Source organism: Salmo salar, chromosome ssa11 (assembly GCF_905237065.1).
Source record: "Salmo salar chromosome ssa11, Ssal_v3.1, whole genome shotgun sequence".
Taxonomy (NCBI): Eukaryota; Metazoa; Chordata; class Actinopteri; order Salmoniformes; family Salmonidae; genus Salmo; species Salmo salar.
In genome coordinates this window covers 108,445,863-108,473,362 of record NC_059452.1, presented here as the reverse complement: position 1 = coordinate 108,473,362, position 27,500 = coordinate 108,445,863, and the positions used below count along the sequence as shown (strand labels likewise).

Here is a 27,500-nt window from a genome sequence, read left to right as displayed (position 1 = left end):
TTACATGGTCTATAACCTGACTCATTATGTCTAGGGGTCCTAGCTACATGGTCTGTAACCTGACTCATTATGTCTAGGGGTCCTAGTTACATGGTCTATAACCTGACTCATTATGTCTAGGGGTCCTAGTCCTAGTTACATGGTCTGTAACCTGACTCATTATGTCTAGGGGTCCTATTTACATGGTCTATAACCTGACTCATTATGTCTAGGGGTCCTATTTACATGGTCTATAACCTGACTCATTATGTCTAGGGGTCCTAGTCCTAGCTACATGGTCTATAACCTGACTCATTATGTCTAGGGGTCCTAGCTACATGGTCTATAACCTGACTCATTATGTCTAGGGGTCCTATTTACATGGTCTATAACCTGACTCATTATGTCTAGGGGTCCTAGCTACATGGTCTGTAACCTGACTCATTATGTCTAGGGGTCCTAGCTACATGGTCTATAACCTGACTCATTATGTCTAGGGGTCCTAGCTACATGGTCTATAACCTGACTCATTATGTCTAGGGGTCCTAGCTACATGGTCTGTAACCTGACTCATTATGTCTAGGGGTCCTAGCTACATGGTCTATAACCTGACTCATTATGTCTAGGGGTCCTATTTACATGGTCTATAACCTGACTCATTATGTCTAGGGGTCCTAGCTACATGGTCTATAAAATGACTCATTATGTCTAGGGGTCCTAGCTACATGGTCTGTAACCTGACTCATTATGTCTAGGGGTCCTAGCTACATGGTCTATAACCTGACTCATTATGTCTAGGGGTCCTAGTCCTAGCTACATGGTCTGTAACCTGACTCATTATGTCTAGGGGTCCTATTTACATGGTCTATAACCTGACTCATTATGTCTAGGGTTCCTAGTCCTAGTTACATGGTCTATAACCTGACTCATTATGTCTAGGGGTCCTATTTACATGGTCTATAACCTGACTCATTATGTCTAGGGGTCCTAGCTACATGGTCTATAACCTGACTCATTAAGACTAGGGGTCCTAGCTACATGGTCTGTAACCTGACTCATTATGTCTAGGGGTCCTAGTCCTAGTTACATGGTCTGTAACCTGACTCATTATGTCTAGGGGTCCTAGCTACATGGTCTATAACCTGACTCATTATGTCTAGGGGTCCTAGTCCTAGTTACATGGTCTATAACCTGACTCATTATATCTAGGGGTCCTAGCTACATGGTCTGTAACCTGACTCATTATGTCTAGGGGTCCTAGTTACATGGTCTATAACCTGACTCATTATGTCTAGGGGTCCTAGTCCTAGTTACATGGTCTGTAACCTGACTCATTATGTCTAGGGGTCCTAGCTACATGGTCTGTAACCTGACTCATTATGTCTAGGGGTGCTAGCTACATGGTCTGTAACCTGACTCATTATGTCTAGGGGTCCTAGTTACATGGTCTGTAACCTGACTCATTATGTCTAGGGGTCCTAGCTACATGGTCTATAACCTGACTCATTATGTCTAGGGGTCCTAGCTACATGGTCTATAACCTGACTCATTATGTCTAGGGGTCCTAGCTACATGGTCTGTAACCTGACTCATTATGTCTAGGGGTCCTAGTTACATGGTCTGTAACCTGACTCATTATGTCTAGGGGTCCTAGCTACATGGTCTATAACCTGACTCATTATGTCTAGGGGTCCTAGCTACATGGTCTATAACCTGACTCATTATGTCTAGGGTTCCTAGTCCTAGCTACATGGTCTGTAACCTGACTCATTATGTCTAGGGGTCCTAGCTACATGGTCTATAACCTGACTCATTATGTCTAGGGTTCCTAGTCCTAGTTACATGGTCTGTAACCTGACTCATTATGTCTAGGGGTCCTAGTCCTAGTTACATGGTCTATAACCTGACTCATTATGTCTAGGGGTCCTAGTTACATGGTCTATAACCTGACTCATTATGTCTAGGGGTCCTAGTCCTAGTTACATGGTCTGTAACCTGACTCATTATGTCTAGGGGTCCTAGTTACATGGTCTGTAACCTGACTCATTATGTCTAGGGGTCCTAGTCCTAGCTACATGGTCTATAACCTGACTCATTATGTCTAGGGTTCCTAGTCCTAGCTACATGGTCTGTAACCTGACTCATTATGTCTAGGGGTCCTAGCTACATGGTCTGTAACCTGACTCATTATGTCTAGGGGTCCTAGTCCTAGCTACATGGTCTGTAACCTGACTCATTATGTCTAGGGGTCCTAGCTACATGGTCTGTAACCTGACTCATTATGTCTAGGGGTCCTAGCTACATGGTCTATAACCTGACTCATTATGTCTAGGGGTCCTAGCTACATGGTCTGTAACCTGACTCATTATGTCTAGGGGTCCTAGTCCTAGCTACATGGTCTATAACCTGACTCATTATGTCTAGGGGTCCTAGCTACATGGTCTGTAACCTGACTCATTATGTCTAGGGGTCCTAGCTACATGGCCTATAACCTGACTCATTATGTCTAGGGTTCCTAGTCCTAGCTACATGGTCTATAACCTGACTCATTATGTCTAGGGGTCCTAGTTACATGGTCTATAACCTGACTCATTATGTCTAGGGGTCCTAGCTACATGGTCTGTAACCTGACTCATTATGTCTAGGGGTCCTAGCTACATGGTCTATAACCTGACTCATTATGTCTAGGGGTCCTAGTTACATGGTCTATAACCTGACTCATTATGTCTAGGGGTCCTAGTTACATGGTCTGTAACCTGACTCATTATGTCTAGGGGTCCTAGCTACATGGTCTGTAACCTGACTCATTATGTCTAGGGGTCCTAGTTACATGGTCTGTAACCTGACTCATTATGTCTAGGGGTCCTAGTTACATGGTCTATAACCTGACTCATTATGTCTAGGGGTCCTAGTTACATGGTCTGTAACCTGACTCATTATGTCTAGGGGTCCTAGTTACATGGTCTGTAACCTGACTCATTATGTCTAGGGGTCCTAGCTACATGGTCTGTAACCTGACTCATTATGTCTAGGGGTCCTAGCTACATGGTCTGTAACCTGACTCATTATGTCTAGGGGTCCTAGCTACATGGTCTGTAACCTGACTCATTATGTCTAGGGGTCCTAGTCCTAGCTACATGGTCTGTAACCTGACTCATTATGTCTAGGGGTCCTAGTCCTAGCTACATGGTCTGTAACCTGACTCATTATGTCTAGGGGTCCTAGCTACATGGTCTGTAACCTGACTCATTATGTCTAGGGGTCCTAGCTACATGGTCTGTAACCTGACTCATTATGTCTAGGGGTCCTAGCTACATGGTCTGTAACCTGACTCATTATGTCTAGGGGTCCTAGTCCTAGCTACATGGTCTGTAACCTGACTCATTATGTCTAGGGGTCCTAGCTACATGGTCTGTAACCTGACTCATTATGTCTAGGGGTCCTAGCTACATGGTCTGTAACCTGACTCATTATGTCTAGGGGTCCTAGCTACATGGTCTGTAACCTGACTCATTATGTCTAGGGGTCCTAGCTACATGGTCTGTAACCTGACTCATTATGTCTAGGGGTCCTAGCTACATGGTCTGTAACCTGACTCATTATGTCTAGGGGTCCTAGCTACATGGTCTGTAACCTGACTCATTATGTCTAGGGGTCCTAGCTACATGGTCTGTAACCTGACTCATTATGTCTAGGGGTCCTAGCTACATGGTCTGTAACCTGACTCATTATGTCTAGGGGTCCTAGCTACATGGTCTATAACCTGACTCATTATGTCTAGGGGTCCTATTTACATGGTCTATAACCTGACTCATTATGTCTAGGGGTCCTAGCTACATGGTCTGTAACCTGACTCATTATGTCTAGGGGTCCTAGCTACATGGTCTGTAACCTGACTCATTATGTCTAGGGGTCCTAGTCCTAGTTACATGGTCTGTAACCTGACTCATTATGTCTAGGGGTCCTAGCTACATGGTCTGTAACCTGACTCATTATGTCTAGGGGTCCTAGTCCTAGTTACATGGTCTATAACCTGACTCATTATATCTAGGGGTCCTAGCTACATGGTCTGTAACCTGACTCATTATGTCTAGGGGTCCTAGTTACATGGTCTATAACCTGACTCATTATGTCTAGGGGTCCTAGTCCTAGTTACATGGTCTGTAACCTGACTCATTATGTCTAGGGGTCCTAGCTACATGGTCTGTAACCTGACTCATTATGTCTAGGGGTGCTAGCTACATGGTCTGTAACCTGACTCATTATGTCTAGGGGTCCTAGTTACATGGTCTGTAACCTGACTCATTATGTCTAGGGGTCCTAGCTACATGGTCTATAACCTGACTCATTATGTCTAGGGGTCCTAGCTACATGGTCTGTAACCTGACTCATTATGTCTAGGGGTCCTAGCTACATGGTCTGTAACCTGACTCATTATGTCTAGGGGTCCTAGTTACATGGTCTGTAACCTGACTCATTATGTCTAGGGGTCCTAGCTACATGGTCTGTAACCTGACTCATTATGTCTAGGGGTCCTAGCTACATGGTCTATAACCTGACTCATTATGTCTAGGGTTCCTAGTCCTAGCTACATGGTCTGTAACCTGACTCATTATGTCTAGGGGTCCTAGCTACATTGTCTGTAACCTGACTCATTATGTCTAGGGTTCCTAGTCCTAGTTACATGGTCTGTAACCTGACTCATTATGTCTAGGGGTCCTAGTCCTAGTTACATGGTCTGTAACCTGACTCATTATGTCTAGGGGTCCTAGTTACATGGTCTATAACCTGACTCATTATGTCTAGGGGTCCTAGTCCTAGTTACATGGTCTGTAACCTGACTCATTATGTCTAGGGGTCCTAGTTACATGGTCTGTAACCTGACTCATTATGTCTAGGGGTCCTAGTCCTAGCTACATGGTCTATAACCTGACTCATTATGTCTAGGGTTCCTAGTCCTAGCTACATGGTCTGTAACCTGACTCATTATGTCTAGGGGTCCTAGCTACATGGTCTGTAACCTGACTCATTATGTCTAGGGGTCCTAGTCCTAGCTACATGGTCTGTAACCTGACTCATTATGTCTAGGGGTCCTAGCTACATGGTCTGTAACCTGACTCATTATGTCTAGGGGTCCTAGCTACATGGTCTATAACCTGACTCATTATGTCTAGGGGTCCTAGCTACATGGTCTGTAACCTGACTCATTATGTCTAGGGGTCCTAGTCCTAGCTACATGGTCTATAACCTGACTCATTATGTCTAGGGGTCCTAGCTACATGGTCTGTAACCTGACTCATTATGTCTAGGGGTCCTAGCTACATGGTCTATAACCTGACTCATTATGTCTAGGGGTCCTAGTCCTAGCTACATGGTCTATAACCTGACTCATTATGTCTAGGGGTCCTAGTTACATGGTCTATAACCTGACTCATTATGTCTAGGGGTCCTAGCTACATGGTCTGTAACCTGACTCATTATGTCTAGGGGTCCTAGCTACATGGTCTGTAACCTGACTCATTATGTCTAGGGGTCCTAGTTACATGGTCTATAACCTGACTCATTATGTCTAGGGGTCCTAGTTACATGGTCTATAACCTGACTCATTATGTCTAGGGGTCCTAGCTACATGGTCTGTAACCTGACTCATTATGACTAGGGGTCCTAGCTACATGGTCTGTAACCTGACTCATTATGTCTAGGGGTCCTAGTTACATGGTCTGTAACCTGACTCATTATGTCTAGGGGTCCTAGTCCTAGCTACATGGTCTGTAACCTGACTCATTATGTCTAGGGGTCCTAGCTACATGGTCTGTAACCTGACTCATTATGTCTAGGGGTCCTAGTTACATGGTCTATAACCTGACTCATTATGTCTAGGGGTCCTAGTTACATGGTCTATAACCTGACTCATTATGTCTAGGGGTCCTAGTTACATGGTCTATAACCTGACTCATTATGTCTAGGGGTCCTAGTTACATGGTCTGTAACCTGACTCATTATGTCTAGGGGTCCTAGCTACATGGTCTGTAACCTGACTCATTATGTCTAGGGGTCCTAGCTACATGGTCTGTAACCTGACTCATTATGTCTAGGGGTCCTAGCTACATGGTCTGTAACCTGACTCATTATGTCTAGGGGTCCTAGTCCTAGCTACATGGTCTGTAACCTGACTCATTATGTCTAGGGGTCCTAGTCCTAGCTACATGGTCTGTAACCTGACTCATTATGTCTAGGGGTCCTAGCTACATGGTCTGTAACCTGACTCATTATGTCTAGGGGTCCTAGCTACATGGTCTGTAACCTGACTCATTATGTCTAGGGGTCCTAGCTACATGGTCTGTAACCTGACTCATTATGTCTAGGGGTCCTAGCTACATGGTCTGTAACCTGACTCATTATGTCTAGGGGTCCTAGCTACATGGTCTGTAACCTGACTCATTATGTCTAGGGGTCCTAGCTACATGGTCTATAACCTGACTCATTATGTCTAGGGTCGGTCCTAGCTACATGGTCTGTAACCTGACTCATTATGTCTAGGGGTCCTAGCTACATGGTCTGTAACCTGACTCATTATGTCTAGGGGTAGTCCTAGCTACATGGTCTGTAACCTGACTCATTATGTCTAGGGGTCCTAGCTACATGGTCTGTAACCTGACTCATTATGTCTAGGGGTCCTAGCTACATGGTCTATAACCTGACTCATTATGTCTAGGGGTCCTAGCTACATGGTCTGTAACCTGACTCATTATGTCTAGGGGTCCTAGCTACATGGTCTATAACCTGACTCATTATGTCTAGGGGTCCTAGCTACATGGTCTGTAACCTGACTCATTATGTCTAGGGGTCCTAGCTACATGGTCTATAACCTGACTCATTATGTCTAGGGGTCCTAGCTACATGGTCTGTAACCTGACTCATTATGTCTAGGGGTACTAGCTACATGGTCTGTAACCTGACTCATTATGTCTGGGGGTCCTAGTTACATGGTCTGTAACCTGACTCATTATGTCTAGGGGTCCTAGTCCTAGCTACATGGTCTATAACCTGACTCATTATGTCTAGGGGTCCTAGTCCTAGCTACATGGTCTGTAACCTGACTCATTATGTCTAGGGGTCCTAGCTACATGGTCTGTAACCTGACTCATTATGTCTAGGGGTCCCAGTCCTAGTTACATGGTCTGTAACCTGACTCATTATGTCTATGGGTCCTAGCTACATGGTCTGTAACCTGACTCATTATGTCTAGGGGTCCTAGCTACATGGTCTGTAACCTGACTCATTATGTCTAGGGGTCCTAGTTACATGGTCTGTAACCTGACTCATTATGTCTAGGGGTCCTAGTCCTAGCTACATGGTCTGTAACCTGACTCATTATGTCTAGGGGTCCTAGTTACATGGTCTGTAACCTGACTCATTATGTCTAGGGGTCCTAGCTACATGGTCTATAACCTGACTCATTATGTCTAGGGGTCCTAGTTACATGGTCTATAACCTGACTCATTATATCTAGGGGTCCTAGCTACATGGTCTGTAACCTGACTCATTATGTCTAGGGGTCCTAGCTACATGGTCTATAACCTGACTCATTATGTCTAGGGGTCCTAGTTACATGGTCTATAACCTGACTCATTATGTCTAGGGGTCCTAGCTACATGGTCTATAACCTGACTCATTATGTCTAGGGGTCCTAGTTACATGGTCTGTAACCTGACTCATTATGTCTAGGGGTCCTAGCTACATGGTCTATAACCTGACTCATTATGTCTAGGGGTCCTAGTTACATGGTCTATAACCTGACTCATTATATCTAGGGGTCCTAGCTACATGGTCTATAACCTGACTCATTATGTCTAGGGGTCCTAGCTACATGGTCTGTAACCTGACTCATTATGTTTAGGGGTCCTAGCTACATGGTCTATAACCTGACTCATTATGTCTAGGGGTCCTAGCTACATGGTCTATAACCTGACTCATTATGTCTAGGGGTCCTAGCTACATGGTCTGTAACCTGACTCATTATGTCTAGGGGTCCTAGTTACATGGTCTATAACCTGACTCATTATGTCTAGGGGTCCTAGTCCTAGCTACATGGTCTGTAACCTGACTCATTATGTCTAGGGGTCCTAGTCCTAGCTACATGGTCTGTAACCTGACTCATTATGTCTAGGGGTCCTAGTCCTAGTTACATGGTCTGTAACCTGACTCATTATGTCTAGGGGTCCTAGTCCTAGCTACATGGTCTGTAACCTGACTCATTATGTCTAGGGGTCCTAGCTACATGGTCTGTAACCTGACTCATTATGTCTAGGGGTCCTAGCTACATGGTCTATAACCTGACTCATTATGTCTAGGGGTCCTAGCTACATGGTCTGTAACCTGACTCATTATGTCTAGGGGTCCTAGCTACATGGTCTGTAACCTGACTCATTATGTCTAGGGGTCCTAGCTACATGGTCTGTAACCTGACTCATTATGTCTAGGGGTCCCAGTCCTAGTTACATGGTCTATAACCTGACTCATTATGTCTAGGGGTCCTAGTTACATGGTCTGTAACCTGACTCATTATGTCTAGGGGTCCTAGTCCTAGCTACATGGTCTGTAACCTGACTCATTATGTCTAGGGGTCCTAGTTACATGGTCTGTAACCTGACTCATTATGTCTAGGGGTCCTAGTTACATGGTCTTTAACCTGACTCATTATGTCTAGGGGTCCTAGTTACAGGGTCTGTAACCTGACTCATTATGTCTAGGGGTCCTAGCTACATGGTCTGTAACCTGACTCATTATGTCTAGGGTTCCTAGTCCTAGTTACATGGTCTGTAACCTGACTCATTATGTCTAGGGGTCCTAGCTACATGGTCTGTAACCTGACTCATTATGTCTAGGGGTCCTAGTCCTAGCTACATGGTCTGTAACCTGACTCATTATGTCTAGGTGTCCTAGTCCTAGTTACATGGTCTGTAACCTGACTCATTATGTCTAGGGGTCCTAGCTACATGGTCTGTAACCTGACTCATTATGTCTAGGGGTCCTAGTTACATGGTCTGTAACCTGACTCATTATGTCTAGGGGTCCTAGTCCTAGCTACATGGTCTATAACCTGACTCATTATGTCTAGGGGTCCTAGCTACATGGTCTGTAACCTGACTCATTATGTCTAGGGGTCCTAGCTACATGGTCTGTAACCTGACTCATTATGTCTAGGGGTCCTAGCTACATGGTCTGTAACCTGACTCATTATGTCTAGGGGTCCTAGTTACATGGTCTGTAACCTGACTCATTATGTCTAGGGGTCCTAGTCCTAGTTACATGGTCTGTAACCTGACTCATTATGTCTAGGGGTCCTAGCTACATGGTCTGTAACCTGACTCATTATGTCTAGGGGTCCTAGTCCTAGCTACATGGTCTATAACCTGACTCATTATGTCTAGGGGTCCTAGCTACATGGTCTGTAACCTGACTCATTATGTCTAGGGGTCCTAGCTACATGGTCTGTAACCTGACTCATTATGTCTAGGGGTCCTAGTCCTAGCTACATGGTCTGTAACCTGACTCATTATGTCTAGGGGTCCTAGCTACATGGTCTGTAACCTGACTCATTATGTCTAGGGGTCCTAGTTACATGGTCTGTAACCTGACTCATTATGTCTAGGGGTCCTAGTCCTAGCTACATGGTCTGTAACCTGACTCATTATGTCTGGGGGTCCTAGTTACATGGTCTGTAACCTGACTCATTATGTCTAGGGGTCCTAGTCCTAGCTACATGGTCTATAACCTGACTCATTATGTCTAGGGGTCCTAGTCCTAGCTACATGGTCTGTAACCTGACTCATTATGTCTAGGGGTCCTAGCTACATGGTCTGTAACCTGACTCATTATGTCTAGGGGTCCCAGTCCTAGTTACATGGTCTGTAACCTGACTCATTATGTCTATGGGTCCTAGCTACATGGTCTGTAACCTGACTCATTATGTCTAGGGGTCCTAGCTACATGGTCTGTAACCTGACTCATTATGTCTAGGGGTCCTAGTTACATGGTCTGTAACCTGACTCATTAGGTCTAGGGGTCCTAGTCCTAGCTACATGGTCTGTAACCTGACTCATTATGTCTAGGGGTCCTAGTTACATGGTCTGTAACCTGACTCATTATGTCTAGGGGTCCTAGCTACATGGTCTATAACCTGACTCATTATGTCTAGGGGTCCTAGTTACATGGTCTATAACCTGACTCATTATGTCTAGGGGTCCTAGCTACATGGTCTGTAACCTGACTCATTATGTCTAGGGGTCCTAGCTACATGGTCTATAACCTGACTCATTATGTCTAGGGGTCCTAGTTACATGGTCTATAACCTGACTCATTATGTCTAGGGGTCCTAGCTACATGGTCTATAACCTGACTCATTATGTCTAGGGGTCCTAGTTACATGGTCTGTAACCTGACTCATTATGTCTAGGGGTCCTAGCTACATGGTCTATAACCTGACTCATTATGTCTAGGGGTCCTAGTTACATGGTCTATAACCTGACTCATTATATCTAGGGGTCCTAGCTACATGGTCTATAACCTGACTCATTATGTCTAGGGGTCCTAGCTACATGGTCTGTAACCTGACTCATTATGTTTAGGGGTCCTAGCTACATGGTCTATAACCTGACTCATTATGTCTAGGGGTCCTAGTTACATGGTCTGTAACCTGACTCATTATGTCTAGGGGTCCTAGTCCTAGCTACATGGTCTGTAACCTGACTCATTATGTCTATGGGTCCTAGTTACATGGTCTGTAACCTGACTCATTATGTCTAGGGGTCCTAGTCCTAGCTACATGGTCTGTAACCTGACTCATTATGTCTAGGGGTCCTAGCTACATGGTCTGTAACCTGACTCATTATGTCTAGGGGTCCTAGCTACATGGTCTGTAACCTGACTCATTATGTCTAGGGGTCCTAGTCCTAGTTACATGGTCTGTAACCTGACTCATTATGTCTATGGGTCCTAGCTACATGGTCTGTAACCTGACTCATTATGTCTAGGGGTCCTAGCTACATGGTCTGTAACCTGACTCATTATGTCTAGGGGTCCTAGCTACATGGTCTGTAACCTGACTCATTATGTCTAGGGGTCCCAGTCCTAGTTACATGGTCTGTAACCTGACTCATTATGTCTAGGGGTCCTAGTTACATGGTCTGTAACCTGACTCATTATGTCTAGGGGTCCTAGTTACATGGTCTGTAACCTGACTCATTATGTCTAGGGGTCCTAGTTACATGGTCTGTAACCTGACTCATTATGTCTATGGGTCCTAGCTACATGGTCTGTAACCTGACTCATTATGTCTAGGGGTCTTAGCTACATGGTCTGTAACCTGACTCATTATGTCTAGGGGTCCTAGCTACATGGTCTGTAACCTGACTCATTATGTCTAGGGGTCTTAGCTACATGGTCTATAACCTGACTCATTATGTCTAGGGGTCCTAGCTACATGGTCTATAACCTGACTCATTATGTCTAGGGGTCCTAGTTACATGGTCTGTAACCTGACTCATTATGTCTAGGGGTCCTAGCTACATGGTCTGTAACCTGACTCATTATGTCTAGGGGTCCTAGTTACATGGTCTGTAACCTGACTCATTATGTCTAGGGGTCCTAGTCCTATTTACATGGTCTGTAACCTGACTCATTATGTCTAAGGGTCCTAGTCCTAGCTACATGGTCTGTAACCTGACTCATTATGTCTAGGGGTCCTAGCTACATGGTCTGTAACCTGACTCATTATGTCTAGGGGTCCTAGTCCTAGCTACATGGTCTGTAACCTGACTCATTATGTCTAGGGGTCCTAGTTACATGGTCTGTAACCTGACTCATTATGTCTAGGGGTCCTAGTCCTAGTTACATGGTCTGTAACCTGACTCATTATGTCTAGGGGTCCTAGTCCTAGCTACATGGTCTGTAACCTGACTCATTATGTCTAGGGTCCTAGCTACATGGTCTGTAACCTGACTCATTATGTCTAGGGGTCCTAGTTACATGGTCTGTAACCTGACTCATTATGTCTAGGGGTCCTAGTCCTAGTTACATGGTCTGTAACCTGACTCATTATGTCTAGGGGTACTAGCTACATGGTCTGTAACCTGACTCATTATGTCTAGGGGTCCTAGTTACATGGTCTGTAACCTGACTCATTATGTCTAGGGGTCCTAGTCCTAGCTACATGGTCTGTAACCTGACTTGATGTGAGTAGTAAGCATGTGTGACCTGGTGTTGACTGCAGGTACTCAGGAAACAGCCACCTTTCATTCGGTTTAGGGCTCCTTCTCTCTTGACGTCTTGGTCGGCCAGCGGATTATTATCTTGTTCAAACTAAAATAAATACTCATTCAAGGGTTTAGTTTTTCTCTTTTTTACATCGTGGAATAGTAGTGAAGACATCAAAACTAGCTGCTTTTCCTTCACTCTGCTGTCCGACTCATCCCAAAACCATCTCAATTGGGTTGAGGTCGGGGTGATTGTGGAGGCCAGGTCATCTGATGCAGCACTCCATCACTCTCCTTCTTGGTAAAATAGCCTTTACACAGCCTGGACGTGTGTTGGGTCATTGTCCTGTTGAAAAACAAATGATAGTCCCACTAAGCCCAAACCAGATGGGATGGCGTATCGCTGCAGAATGCTGTGGTAGCCATGCTGCTTAAGTGTGCCTTGAATTCTAAATATATCACCAACAGTGTCACCAGCAAATCACCCCCACACCATAACACCTCCTCCTCCTCCAAGCTTCATGGTGGGAACCACACATGCGGAGATCATCCATTCACCTACTCTGCATCTCACAAAGACACGGCGGTTGGAACCAAAAATCTCCAATTTGGACTCATTAGACCAAAGGACAGATTTCCACCGGTCTATTGTCCACTGCTCGTGTTTCTTGGCCAAAGCAAGCCTATTCTTCTTATTGGTGTCCTTTAGTAGTGGTTTCCTTGCAGTAATTCAACCATGAAGGCCTGATTCATGCAGTCTCCTCTGAACAGTTGATGTTGAGATGTGTCTGTTGCTTGAATTCTGTGAAGCATTTATTTGGGCTGCAATCTGAGGTGCAATTAACTCTAATGAAGGTATCCTCTGCAGCAGAGGTAATTCTGGGTCTTCCTTTCCTGTGGCGGTCCTCATGAGAGCCAGTTTCATCATAGCACTTAATGGTTTTTGTGACTGCACTTGAAGAAACTTTAAAAGTTCTTGACATTTTCCAGATTAACTGACCTTCATGTCTTAAAGTAATGATGGACTGACATTTCTCTTTGCTTATTTAAGCTGTTCTTGCCATAATTTGGATTTGGTCTTTTACCAAATAGGGTTGTCTTCTGTATACCACCCTTACCTTGTCACAACACAACTGATTGGCTCAAACGCATCAAGAAGGAAAGAAATTCCATAAATTAACTTTTAAGAAGGCACACCTGTTTATTGAAATGCATTCCAGGTAAAGCTGGTTGAGAGAATGCTAAGAGTGTGCAAAGCTGTCATCAAAGAGGCAAAGGGTGGCTATTTGAAGAATCTCAAATATAAAATATATTTAGATTTATTTAACACTTTTTTGGTCACTAAATGATTACATATGTGCTATTTTATAGTTCTGATGTCTTCACTATTATTCAACAATGTAGAAAATAATATATATATTTTTTTTTAAACCTTGAATGAGTAGGTGTTCTAAAACTTTTTAACATTAGTGTTTAATACACAAAGAAAACTTACAGAGATTATGCAACAGGCCCCAAACGAAAGATTCCAAAAACCCCCCAAAAAATCACCAGGCGCTTTGATCGGCTGTACCTGATGCCATTATCACGGCTTGGCAGCACAGCACATAGACTCAGTTGACGCTGCCACCTAGGGGATGGAGGGTGGAAGTGTTTTCTATGTACAGTGTGTTTGTCTGATCACAACACTAACCACTCCATACTATAACATATTACTGTATATAATGTTTCTGTTGCATTTAGATGCACTATTGTAAGTGTTTGTTCCACTGGATATCATAAGGTGAATCTACCAATTTGTAAGTTGCTCTGGATAAGAGCGTCTGCTAAATGACTTAAATGTAAATGTAAATGTTGTGAATGTCTCTCGTCTATAGGTAACTATGGTGAGAGTGGTATGGAAGCCTTTAAGGAACTGGCAGCTGGAGAAGGGATCTGTATAGCTCATTCGGATAAGATCTACAGCAACGCAGGGGAGCAGAACTTTGACAAGCTGCTGGAGAAGCTGAGAGGACACCTGCCCAAGGCTCGGGTGGTGGCGTGCTTCTGCGAGGGCATGACTGTACGGGGCATACTGATGGCAATGAGACGGAAACACCTAGTAGGGGAGTTCCTACTAGTGGGGAGGTGAGTGGAGAGTGGAGAGAGATGCACGCACGCACGCACGCACGCACGCACGCACGCACGCAGCACACACACACACACACACACACACACACACACACACACACACACACACACACACACACACACACACACACACACACACACACCGTAAGGCCCAATGTTTCCTGTTTGTTTGTTTGTTTGTTGTACTGTTTGTTTACTGTTTAACGTGAATCTGGGTTCTCCCACCTCTTTCTGTTCCTGCTCTCCTGACTCTCTGTAAAATAAGAATTAAATATAAATAACATACCCTAATCAGCTGGCTGCGGTGTGTGTGTGTGTGTGTGTGTGTGTGTGTGTCTGTGTGTGTGTGTGTGTGTGTGTGTGTGTGTGTCTGTGTGTGTGTGTGTGTGTGTGTGTGTGTGTGTGTGTGTGTGTGTGTGTGTGTGTGTGTGTGTGTGTCTGTGTGTCTGTGTGTGTGTGTGTGTGTGTGTGTGTGTGTCTGTGTGTGTGTGTGTGTCATCTTGTTTTTACACCATCATCTATTTACATCTCCAGTTGCATCGCAGAGGCTGTTTCCATGGTTACTGGCATTGGCCTCATCTTCATCATCGTCACCATCATCATCACCACCCTGTCATCCGCCCTTGACGCTGAGATACAACTTCTCTCACCAGGTAACTCACACTGCTTTTAATTCATAGGGACTTCGTATGGGACGACATACACCGTCATAACAAGGACATAACAGACGACATAAACCGTCATAACAAGGACATAACAGATGACATAAACCGTCATAACAAGGACATAACAGATGACATAAACCGTCATAACAAGGACATAACAGATGACATAAACCGTCATGACAAGGACATAACAGATGACATAAACCGTCATAACAAGGACATAACAGAGGACATAAACCGTCATAACAAGGACATAACAGATGACATAAACCGTCATGACAAGGACATAACAGATGACATAAACCGTCATGACAAGGACATAACAGATGACATAAACCGTCATAACAAGGACATAACAGATGACATAAACCGTCATGACAAGGACATAACAGATGTCATAACAAGGACATAACAGATGACATAAACCGTCATGACAGCTGACAATTTCACAACACTGTTTAAATCAGCAGATGCAGGGATGTCATTCCAGTACAGCGTTCCTCTTGTTATGTCATGATAGTGACCCAGCTGTGTTTCCCCTATCACGGAGGCTTCCAATACAGCGTTCCTCTTGTTATGTCATGATAGTGACCCAGCTGTGTATCCCCTATCACGGAGGCTTCCAGTACAGCGTTCCTCTTGTTATGTCATGATAGTGACCCAGCTGTGTATCCCCTATCACGGAGGCTTCCAGTACAGCGTTCCTCTTGTCTAGCCTTCTGAAGATGAGTCGTGGTCGCTCTCTTTTCGAAAAGACAGAAGCAGTGGATAGATAATGATGGTTTTCATACAGGATTATGAATCTATCCCTGATCCATTCATACAGGATTATTAATCCATCACGAGTCCATTCATACAGGATTATTAATCTATCCCTGATCCATTCATACAGGATTATTAATCCATCTCTGATCCATTCATACAGGATTATTAATCCATCCCAGATCCATTCATACAGGATTATTAATCCATCCCAGATCCGTTCATACAGGATTATTAATCCATCTCTGATCCATTCATACAGGATTATTAATCCATTCATACAGGATTATTAATCCATTCATATAGGATTATTAATCCATCAAGAGTCCATTCATATAGGATTATTAATCCATCACGAGTCCATTCATACAGGATTATTAATCCATCCCAGATCCATTCATACAGGATTATTAATCCATCACGAGTCCATTCATACAGGATTATTAATCCATCACGAGTCCATTCATACAGGATTATTAATCCATCCCAGATCCATTCATACAGGATTATTAATCCACCCCTGATTCATTCATACAGGATTATAAATCCATCTCTGATACATTTATACAGGATTATTAATCCATCTCTGATATATTTATACAGGATTATTAATCCATCTTTGATCCATTCATACAGGATTATTAATCCATCTTTGATCCATTCATACAGGATTATTAATCCATCCCAGATCCGTTCATACAGGATTATTAATCCATCTCTGATATATTTATACAGGATTATTAGTCCATTCATACAGGATTCTTAATCCATCTCTGATATATTCATACAGGATTATAAATCCATCCCAGATCCATTCCTAAAAATATCACCTTCTCTAAGATTACAAATTCTCTAATAGCTGGAAAAATAGCTTTTCATGAATTCTACCTCCAGGCCATTACAAATTACACACCGCTATTCATAGAACTATTTAGTTAGAAAGAGAGTGGAGAGCAGCGAGAGAGGGAGGGAGGGAGGGAGGGAGAGAGAAGGGGGGAGAGGAGATGGATGGAGGAAGAGAAATTGAGAGTGAGGGGAACTGAGAGAAAGAGAGAGAGAGAGAGAGAGAGAGAGAGAGAGAGAGACAGAGACAGAGAGAGAGAGAGACAGAGAGAGAGAGACAGAGAGAGAGAGAGAGAGAGAGAGACAGAGAGAGAGAGAGAGAGAGAGAGAGAGAGAGAGAGAGAGAGAGAGAGAGAGACAGAGACAGAGAGAGAGAGAGAGAGAGAGAGAGAGAGAGAGAGAGAGAGAGAGAGACAGAGAGACAGAGAGACAGAGAGACAGAGAGAAGAGAGAGAGACAGAGAGAGAGAGAGAGATTTCTCCATTTATTTATTTTTTTGGTTGAAATCGTCTCCTCCTCCAGAAGGTGTTTATTTTAAGGTTGTGATTCCTTCCTCACCGGTCCACTTCTATCCCCAGCGCTCTAATAACGGCTAGTCTCATTACTAACATACAGAGCCTGCCTGTCAATCAAACCTGATGAAACTGAACGTAGCAATGCCCTTGGACTACATACATAATTATATTACACTGCACTGTGCATTAGCAGTGCATTTCTAGAAACACTTTATTTAAGGAAGTGTTGAATATTTAAATGAAAGCATCTATTTATGAAAATGGTGTCAGGGTCTCAGTGTTCTGATGTTGCTACTGGGGAGTGGGACTAAAGGGCTCCATTCTGGCTCAGTTTCACCCAGAATGAATGCTTTACAATGGCTGGGCTGGAAACAGCAGTGTAATGGAGCCCAGTGGAGTCCAGTGTTAGTCAATCCAGGTAAACATTGTAGCTGAGTCAAAGCTCCATTAGTCTCTTAGCCAATGGGATAACAGAGGAGATCTGGGTCTGTCTGTCTGTCTGTCTGTCTGTCTGTCTGTCTGTCTGTCTGTCTGTCTGTCTGTCTGTCTGTCTGTCTGTCTGTCTGTGTGCGTGCGTGCGTGTGTGTGTGTGTGAATAGCAGCAAGAAGTGTAATAGAGTATAATGAGATATCCAGAGGTACAGACAGACAGACAGACAGACACATTATTAAGTTCACCTGAGCTAGCATTCTGTACATTATTAAGTTCACCTGAGCTAGCATGCTGTACATTATTAAGGGAGCCTGAGCTAGCATGCTGTACATTATTAAGGGAGCCTGAGCTAGCATGCTGTACATTATTAAGGGAGCCTGAGCTAGCATGCTGTACATTATTAAGGGAGCCTGAGCTAGCATTCGGCACATTATTAAGGGAGACTGAGCTAGCAGGCTGTACATTATTAAGGGAGCCTGAGCTAGCATTCGGCACATTATTAAGGGAGCCTGAGCTAGCATGCTGTACATTATTAAGGGAGCCTGAGCTAGCATGCTGTACATTATTAAGGGAGCCTGAGCTAGCACGCTGTACATTATTAAGGGAGCCTGAGCTAGCACGCTGTACATTATTAAGGGAGCCTGAGCTAGCACGCTGTACATTATTAAGGGAGCCTGAGCTAGCATGCTGTACATTAATAAGGGAGCCTGAGCTAGCATGCTGTACATTATTAAGGGAGCCTGAGCTAGCACGCTGTACATTATTAAGGGAGACTGAGCTAGCATGCTGTACATTATTAAGGGAGCCTGAGCTAGCACGCTGAAGAAACGCTTGAGTAAATAAGGGATACAATGTACAGTATATTGAAAGCAGTGGTGGAATTAACATCCCATCATGCTTAGGGTCATGTATAAATATGCTGGCCGGGCCCAGTTGCCCATAATATTTGTTTACCATGGCTAGAAGAAGAGATCTCAGTGATTTTGAAAGAAAGGGGGTTATTGTTGGGGCACGTTTAGCAGGAGCTTCAGTGATGAAGACTGCTCAACTTGCTGATGTTTCACCATATGCCATGGCCGTCTCAGTCACCAGATCTCAACCCAATTGAACTCTTATGGGAGATTCTGGAGTGACGCCTGAGACAGCGTTTTCCACCACCATCAACAAAAACACAAAATGGTTGAATTTCGATGGTGGAAGAATGGTGTCGCATTCCTCCAATAGAGTTCCAGACACTTGTAGAATCTATGCCAAGGATTGTTGAAGCTGTTCTGGCGGCTGGTGGTGGCCCAATGCCCCCATTAAGATACTATGTTGGTGTTTCCTTTATTCTGGCAGTTACCTGGTGGTGGCCCAACGCCCCCATTAAGACACTATGTTGGTGTTTCCTTTATTCTGGCAGTTACCTGGTGGTTGGTAGCCCAACGCCCCCCATTAAGACACCATGTTGGTGTTTCCTTTATTCTGGCAGTCACCTGGTGGTTGGTGGTGGCCCAACGCCCCCATTAAGACACTATGTTGGTGTTTCCTTTATTCTGGCAGTTACCTGGTGGTTGGTGGCGGCCCAACGCCCCCATTAAGACACTATGTTGGTGTTTCCTTTATTCTGGCAGTTACCTGGTGGTTGGTGGCAGCCCAACGCCCCATTAAGACACTATGTTGGTGTTTCCTTTATTCTGGCAGTTACCTGGTGGTTGGTGGTGGCCCGACACCCCCATTAAGACACTATGTCGGCGTTTCCTTTATTCTGGCAGTTACCTGGTGGTGGCCCAACGCCCCCATTAAGACACTATGTTGGTGTTTCCTTTATTCTGGCAGTTACCTGGTGGCGGCCCAACGCACCCATTAAGACACTATGTTGGTGTTTCCTTTATTCTGGCAGTTACCTGGTGGTTGGTGGCGGCCCAACGCCCCCATTAAAACACTATGTTGGTGTTTCCTTTATTCTGGCAGTTACCTGGTGGTTGGTGGCGGCCCAACGGCCCCATTAAAACACTATGTTGGTGTTTCCTTTATTCTGGCAGTTACCTGGTGGTTGGTGGCGGCCCAACGCCCCCATTAAGACACTATGTTGGTGTTTCCTTTATTCTGGCAGTTACCTGGTGGTTGGTGGCGGCCCAACGCCCCCATTAAGACACTATGTTGGTGTTTCCTTTATTCTGGCAGTTACCTGGTGGTTGGTGGCGGCCCAACGGCCCCATTAAAAAACTATGTTGGTGTTTCCTTTATTCTGGCAGTTACCTGGTGGTTGGTGGCGGCCCAACGGCCCCATTAAGACACTATGTTGGTGTTTCCTTTATTCTGGCAGTTACCTGGTGGTTGGTGGCGGCCCAACGCCCCCATTAAAACACTATGTTGGTGTTTCCTTTATTCTGGCAGTTACCTGGTGGTTGGTGGCGGCCCAACGCCCCCATTAAGACACTATGTTGGTGTTTCCTTTATTCTGGCAGTTACCTGGTGGTTGGTAGCCCAACGCCCCCCATTAAGACACCATGTTGGTGTTTCCTTTATTCTGGCAGTTACCTGGTGGTTGGTGGCGGCCCAACGCCCCCATTAAGACACTATGTTGGTGTTTCCTTTATTCTGGCAGTTATTATCTTAATTTACCCTCCTGAGGTCTAATGCCCCATCGCTGGGTTGCTACTGAGTTAACATATGGAATTGTTTTGCGATGGTCATACCAATGATTATTCAGCCATTTGATTTGGTATTTTAGGACACCTGTATGTTTTGATGAAACATTGATTTTGGCCGTACTGCAATTAGCCTGTGGAAACGCATTGAATAGCATACAGTATGTATAAAGTTGGAAGTTTACATACACTTAGGTTGGAGTCATTAAAACTCGTTTTTCAACCACTCCACTAATTTCTTGTTAAAAAACTATAGTTTTGGCAAATCGGTTAGGACATCTACTTTGTGTATGACACAAGTAATTTTTCCAACAATTGTTTACAGACAGATTATTTCACTTATAATTCACTGTATCACAATTCCAGTGGGTCAGAAGTTTACATACACTAAGTTGACTGTGCCTTTAAACAGCTTGGAAAATTCTAGAAAATGTCATGGCTTTAGAAGCTTCTGATAGGCGAATTGACATTATTTGAGTCAATTGGAGGTGTACCTGTGGATGTATTTCAAGGCCTACCTTCAAACTCAGTGCCTCTTCGCTTGACATCATGGGAAAATCAAAAGAAATCAGCCAAGACCTCAGGAAAAAAAAAATTGTAGACCTCCACAAGTCTGGTTCAACCTTGGGAGCAATTTCCAAACGCCTGAAGGGACCACATTCATCTGTACAAACAATAGTACGCAAGTATAAACACCATGGGACCACGCAGCCGTCATACCACTCAGGAAGGAGGAGACTGATATTCGGGACGTCCCCTGGTCTGAAAAACACTGCCGTAGCTCAGCCACCCTCCACCAGCCGATGTGGAAGGCCGACATCGGCGAATGCATTGGTTTGAAACTAACCAATTAGATTTCCGCAGGGGGGGGGGCGTAGACTTAAAAATCTTTGGCGGTCAAGGTTCATAACAATGGAGTGGCTTAATGGGGAAATCCCATGAAGAATACAGTAGTTCTGATCTGAATCAGTTCTCTCTACTGTTCTATACAGTTCTGTAGGGGATTTAGGTGTGTGTGTGTGTGTGTGTGTGTGTGTGTGTGTGTGTGTGTGTGTGTGTGTGTGTGTGTGTGTGTGTGTGTGTGTGTGTTCAGTAGGTGGTTGTCTAGCCCTGCCAGGTCAGTTCAGTAGGTGGTTGTCTAGCCCTGCCAGGTCAGTTCAGTAGGTGGTTGTCTTGCCCTGCCAGGTCAGTGTGTGTTCAGTAGGTGGTTGTCTTGCCCTGCCAGGTCAGTGTGTGTTCAGTAGGTGGTTGTCTAGCCCTGCCAGGTCAGTGTGTTCAGTAGGTGGTTGTCTTGCCCTGCCAGGTCAGTGTGTTCAGTAGGTGGTTGTCTAGCCCTGCCAGGTCAGTTCAGTAGGTGGTTGTCTTGCCCTGCCAGGTCAGTGTGTTCAGTAGGTGGTTGTCTTGCCCTGCCAGGTCAGTGTGTGTTCAGTAGGTGGTTGTCTAGCCCTGCCAGGTCAGTGTGTGTTCAGTAGGTGGTTGTCTTGCCCTGCCAGGTCAGTGTGTTCAGTAGGTGGTTGTCTTGCCCTGCCAGGTCAGTGTGTGTTCAGTAGGTGGTTGTCTTGCCCTGCCAGGTCAGTTCAGTAGGTGGTTGTCTAGCCCTGCCAGGTCAGTTCAGTAGGTGGTTGTCTTGCCCTGCCAGGTCAGTGTGTGTTCAGTAGGTGGTTGTCTTGCCCTGCCAGGTCAGTGTGTGTTCAGTAGGTGGTTGTCTTGCCCTGCCAGGTCAGTTCAGTAGGTGGTTGTCTAGCCCTGCCAAGTCAGTTCAGTAGGTGGTTGTCTTGCCCTGCCAGGTCAGTGTGTTCAGTAGGTGGTTGTCTTGCCCTGCCAGGTCAGTTCAGTAGGTGGTTGTCTTGCCCTGCCAGGTCAGTGTGTGTTCAGTAGGTGGTTGTCTTGCCCTGCCAGGTCAGTTCAGTAGGTGGTTGTCTAGCCCTGCCAGGTCAGTGCAGTAGGTGGTTGTCTTGCCCTGCCAGGTCAGTTCAGTAGGTGGTTGTCTTGCCCTGCCAGGTCAGTGTGTGTTCAGTAGGTGGTTGTCTTGCCCTGCCAGGTCAGTTCAGTAGGTGGTTGTCTAGCCCTGCCAGGTCAGTTCAGTAGGTGGTTGTCTTGCCCTGCCAGGTCAGTGTGTTCAGTAGGTGGTTGTCTTGCCCTGCCAGGTCAGTTCAGTAGGTGGTTGTCTTGCCCTGCCAGGTCAGTGTGTGTTCAGTAGGTGGTTGTCTTGCCCTGCCAGGTCAGTTCAGTAGGTGGTTGTCTAGCCCTGCCAGGTCAGTTCAGTAGGTGGTTGTCTTGCCCTGCCAGGTCAGTGTGTTCAGTAGGTGGTTGTCTTGCCCTGCCAGGTCAGTTCAGTAGGTGGTTGTCTTGCCCTGCCAGGTCAGTTCAGTAGGTGGTTGTCTAGCCCTGCCAGGTCAGTTCAGTAGGTGGTTGTCTTGCCCTGCCAGGTCAGTGTGTGTTCAGTAGGTGGTTGTCTTGCCCTGCCAGGTCAGTGTGTGTTCAGTAGGTGGTTGTCTAGCCCTGCCAGGTCAGTGTGTTCAGTAGGTGGTTGTCTTGCCCTGCCAGGTCAGTGTGTTCAGTAGGTGGTTGTCTAGCCCTGCCAGGTCAGTTCAGTAGGTGGTTGTCTTGCCCTGCCAGGTCAGTGTGTGTTCAGTAGGTGGTTGTCTAGCCCTGCCAGGTCAGTTCAGTAGGTGGTTGTCTTGCCCTGCCAGGTCAGTGTGTTCAGTAGGTGGTTGTCTTGCCCTGCCAGGTCAGTGTGTGTTCAGTAGGTGGTTGTCTAGCCCTGCCAGGTCAGTGTGTGTTCAGTAGGTGGTTGTCTTGCCCTGCCAGGTCAGTGTGTTCAGTAGGTGGTTGTCTTGCCCTGCCAGGTCAGTGTGTGTTCAGTAGGTGGTTGTCTTGCCCTGCCAGGTCAGTTCAGTAGGTGGTTGTCTAGCCCTGCCAGGTCAGTTCAGTAGGTGGTTGTCTTGCCCTGCCAGGTCAGTGTGTGTTCAGTAGGTGGTTGTCTTGCCCTGCCAGGTCAGTGTGTGTTCAGTAGGTGGTTGTCTTGCCCTGCCAGGTCAGTTCAGTAGGTGGTTGTCTAGCCCTGCCAAGTCAGTTCAGTAGGTGGTTGTCTTGCCCTGCCAGGTCAGTGTGTTCAGTAGGTGGTTGTCTTGCCCTGCCAGGTCAGTTCAGTAGGTGGTTGTCTTGCCCTGCCAGGTCAGTGTGTGTTCAGTAGGTGGTTGTCTTGCCCTGCCAGGTCAGTTCAGTAGGTGGTTGTCTAGCCCTGCCAGGTCAGTGCAGTAGGTGGTTGTCTTGCCCTGCCAGGTCAGTTCAGTAGGTGGTTGTCTTGCCCTGCCAGGTCAGTGTGTGTTCAGTAGGTGGTTGTCTTGCCCTGCCAGGTCAGTTCAGTAGGTGGTTGTCTAGCCCTGCCAGGTCAGTTCAGTAGGTGGTTGTCTTGCCCTGCCAGGTCAGTGTGTTCAGTAGGTGGTTGTCTTGCCCTGCCAGGTCAGTTCAGTAGGTGGTTGTCTTGCCCTGCCAGGTCAGTGTGTGTTCAGTAGGTGGTTGTCTTGCCCTGCCAGGTCAGTTCAGTAGGTGGTTGTCTAGCCCTGCCAGGTCAGTTCAGTAGGTGGTTGTCTTGCCCTGCCAGGTCAGTGTGTTCAGTAGGTGGTTGTCTTGCCCTGCCAGGTCAGTTCAGTAGGTGGTTGTCTTGCCCTGCCAGGTCAGTTCAGTAGGTGGTTGTCTAGCCCTGCCAGGTCAGTTCAGTAGGTGGTTGTCTTGCCCTGCCAGGTCAGTTCAGTAGGTGGTTGTCTTGCCCTGCCAGGTCAGTTCAGTAGGTGGTTGTCTTGCCCTGCCAGGTCAGTTCAGTAGGTGGTTGTCTTGCCCTGCCAGGTCAGTTCAGTAGGTGGTTGTCTTGCCCTGCCAGGTCAGTTCAGTAGGTGGTTGTCTAGCCCTGCCAGGTCAGTTCAGTAGGTGGTTGTCTTGCCCTGCCAGGTCAGTGTGTGTGTTCAGTAGGTGGTTGTCTTGCCCTGCCAGGTCAGTTCAGTAGGTGGTTGTCTAGCCCTGCCAGGTCAGTGTGTTCAGTAGGTGGTTGTCTTGCCCTGCCAGGTCAGTTCAGTAGGTGGTTGTCTTGCCCTGCCAGGTCAGTTCAGTAGGTGGTTGTCTTGCCCTGCCAGGTCAGTTCAGTAGGTGGTTGTCTAGCCCTGCCAGGTCAGTTCAGTAGGTGGTTGTCTTGCCCTGCCAGGTCAGTGTGTGTGTTCAGTAGGTGGTTGTCTTGCCCTGCCAGGTCAGTTCAGTAGGTGGTTGTCTTGCCCTGCCAGGTCAGTGTGTTCAGTAGGTGGTTGTCTTGCCCTGCCAGGTCAGTTCAGTAGGTGGTTGTCTTGCCCTGCCAGGTCAGTGTGTGTTCAGTAGGTGGTTGTCTAGCCCTGCCAGGTCAGTTCAGTAGGTGGTTGTCTTGCCCTGCCAGGTCAGTGTGTGTGTTCAGTAGGTGGTTGTCTTGCCCTGCCAGGTCAGTTCAGTAGGTGGTTGTCTTGCCCTGCCAGGTCAGTGTGTGTTCAGTAGGTGGTTGTCTTGCCCTGCCAGGTCAGTTCAGTAGGTGGTTGTCTTGCCCTGCCAGGTCAGTTCAGTAGGTGGTTGTCTAGCCCTGCCAGGTCAGTTCAGTAGGTGGTTGTCTTGCCCTGCCAGGTCAGTGTGTGTTCAGTAGGTGGTTGTCTAGCCCTGCCAGGTCAGTTCAGTAGGTGGTTGTCTAGCCCTGCCAGGTCAGTGTGTGTTCAGTAGGTGGTTGTCTTGCCCTGCCAGGTCAGTGTGTGTTCAGTAGGTGGTTGTCTTGCCCTGCCAGGTCAGTGTGTGTTCAGTAGGTGGTTGTCTTGCCCTGCCAGGTCAGTTCAGTAGGTGGTTGTCTAGCCCTGCCAGGTCAGTTCAGTAGGTGGTTGTCTTGCCCTGCCAGGTCAGTGTGTTCAGTGGGTGGTTGTCTTGCCCTGCCAGGTCAGTTCAGTAGGTGGTTGTCTTGCCCTGCCAGGTCAGTGTGTGTTCAGTAGGTGGTTGTCTTGCCCTGCCAGGTCAGTTCAGTAGGTGGTTGTCTAGCCCTGCCAGGTCAGTTCAGTAGGTGGTTGTCTTGCCCTGCCAGGTCAGTGTGTTCAGTAGGTGGTTGTCTTGCCCTGCCAGGTCAGTTCAGTAGGTGGTTGTCTTGCCCTGCCAGGTCAGTTCAGTAGGTGGTTGTCTAGCCCTGCCAGGTCAGTTCAGTAGGTGGTTGTCTTGCCCTGCCAGGTCAGTTCAGTAGGTGGTTGTCTTGCCCTGCCAGGTCAGTTCAGTAGGTGGTTGTCTTGCCCTGCCAGGTCAGTTCAGTAGGTGGTTGTCTTGCCCTGCCAGGTCAGTTCAGTAGGTGGTTGTCTTGCCCTGCCAGGTCAGTTCAGTAGGTGGTTGTCTAGCCCTGCCAGGTCAGTGTGTTCAGTAGGTGGTTGTCTTGCCCTGCCAGGTCAGTTCAGTAGGTGGTTGTCTTGCCCTGCCAGGTCAGTGTGTGTTCAGTAGGTGGTTGTCTAGCCCTGCCAGGTCAGTTCAGTAGGTGGTTGTCTTGCCCTGCCAGGTCAGTGTGTGTTCAGTAGGTGGTTGTCTTGCCCTGCCAGGTCAGTTCAGTAGGTGGTTGTCTTGCCCTGCCAGGTCAGTGTGTGTGTTCAGTAGGTGGTTGTCTAGCCCTGCCAGGTCAGTGTGTTCAGTAGGTGGTTGTCTAGCCCTGCCAGGTCAGTTCAGTAGGTGGTTGTCTTGCCCTGCCAGGTCAGTTCAGTAGGTGGTTGTCTTGCCCTGCCAGGTCAGTTCAGTAGGTGGTTGTCTAGCCCTGCCAGGTCAGTGTGTTCAGTAGGTGGTTGTCTAGCCCTGCCAGGTCAGTTCAGTAGGTGGTTGTCTTGCCCTGCCAGGTCAGTGTGTGTTCAGTAGGTGGTTGTCTTGCCCTGCCAGGTCAGTGTGTTCAGTAGGTGGTTGTCTAGCCCTGCCAGGTCAGTTCAGTAGGTGGTTGTCTTGCCCTGCCAGGTCAGTTCAGTAGGTGGTTGTCTTGCCCTGCCAGGTCAGTTCAGTAGGTGGTTGTCTAGCCCTGCCAGGTCAGTGTGTGTTCAGTAGGTGGTTGTCTTGCCCTGCCAGGTCAGTGTGTGTTCAGTAGGTGGTTGTCTTGCCCTGCCAGGTCAGTGTGTGTTCAGTAGGTGGTTGTCTTGCCCTGCCAGGTCAGTTCAGTAGGTGGTTGTCTTGCCCTGCCAGGTCAGTTCAGTAGGTGGTTGTCTTGCCCTGCCAGGTCAGTTCAGTAGGTGGTTGTCTAGCCCTGCCAGGTCAGTTCAGTAGGTGGTTGTCTTGCCCTGCCAGGTCAGTGTGTGTGTTCAGTAGGTGGTTGTCTTGCCCTGCCAGGTCAGTTCAGTAGGTGGTTGTCTTGCCCTGCCAGTTCAGTGTGTTCAGTAGGTGGTTGTCTAGCCCTGCCAGGTCAGTGTGTTCAGTAGGTGGTTGTCTAGCCCTGCCAGGTCAGTGTGTGTTCAGTAGGTGGTTGTCTTGCCCTGCCAGGTCAGTGTGTGTTCAGTAGGTGGTTGTCTTGCCCTGCCAGGTCAGTGTGTTCAGTAGGTGGTTGTCTTGCCCTGCCAGGTCAGTGTGTTCAGTAGGTGGTTGTCTAGCCCTGCCAGGTCAGTGTGTGTTCAGTAGGTGGTTGTCTTGCCCTGCCAGGTCAGTGTGTGTTCAGTAGGTGGTTGTCTTGCCCTGCCAGGTCAGTGTGTGTTCAGTAGGTGGTTGTCTTGCCCTGCCAGGTCAGTTCAGTAGGTGGTTGTCTTGCCCTGCCAGGTCAGTTCAGTAGGTGGTTGTCTAGCCCTGCCAGGTCAGTTCAGTAGGTGGTTGTCTTGCCCTGCCAGGTCAGTGTGTGTGTTCAGTAGGTGGTTGTCTTGCCCTGCCAGGTCAGTTCAGTAGGTGGTTGTCTTGCCCTGCCAGGTCAGTGTGTGTGTTCAGTAGGTGGTTGTCTTGCCCTGCCAGGTCAGTGTGTGTTCAGTAGGTGGTTGTCTTGCCCTGCCAGGTCAGTTCAGTAGGTGGTTGTCTTGCCCTGCCAGGTCAGTGTGTTCAGTAGGTGGTTGTCTTGCCCTGCCAGGTCAGTTCAGTAGGTGGTTGTCTTGCCCTGCCAGGTCAGTTCAGTAGGTGGTTGTCTTGCCCTGCCAGGTCAGTCTGTGTTTCCATCTCCATCTCTATTTCTGGGTCCGGAGTGATTCAACCTTTCCTCTCCTCTTCTCTGCTTTTCTTAGCCATCCCTCATTTTCCATCCCTTTATCTCTGTGTCTCCGCTCCCTTCATCTCTCCCTCTCATCCCTCCA

General features: G+C 46.8%; 1 protein-coding gene across 1 annotated transcript in view; it reads left to right on the top strand.

Moving 5' to 3' along the window:
* The window catches only part of LOC106592356 (metabotropic glutamate receptor 5), an 86,959-nt gene that overhangs the window by 10,844 nt on the left and 48,615 nt on the right, over positions 1-27,500 (top strand). The window contains exon 5 of the mRNA XM_045690269.1: positions 14,114-14,363. Within this exon, the coding sequence (XP_045546225.1) occupies positions 14,114-14,363 (250 nt within the window). The remainder of the gene's footprint in view (positions 1-14,113; positions 14,364-27,500) is intronic.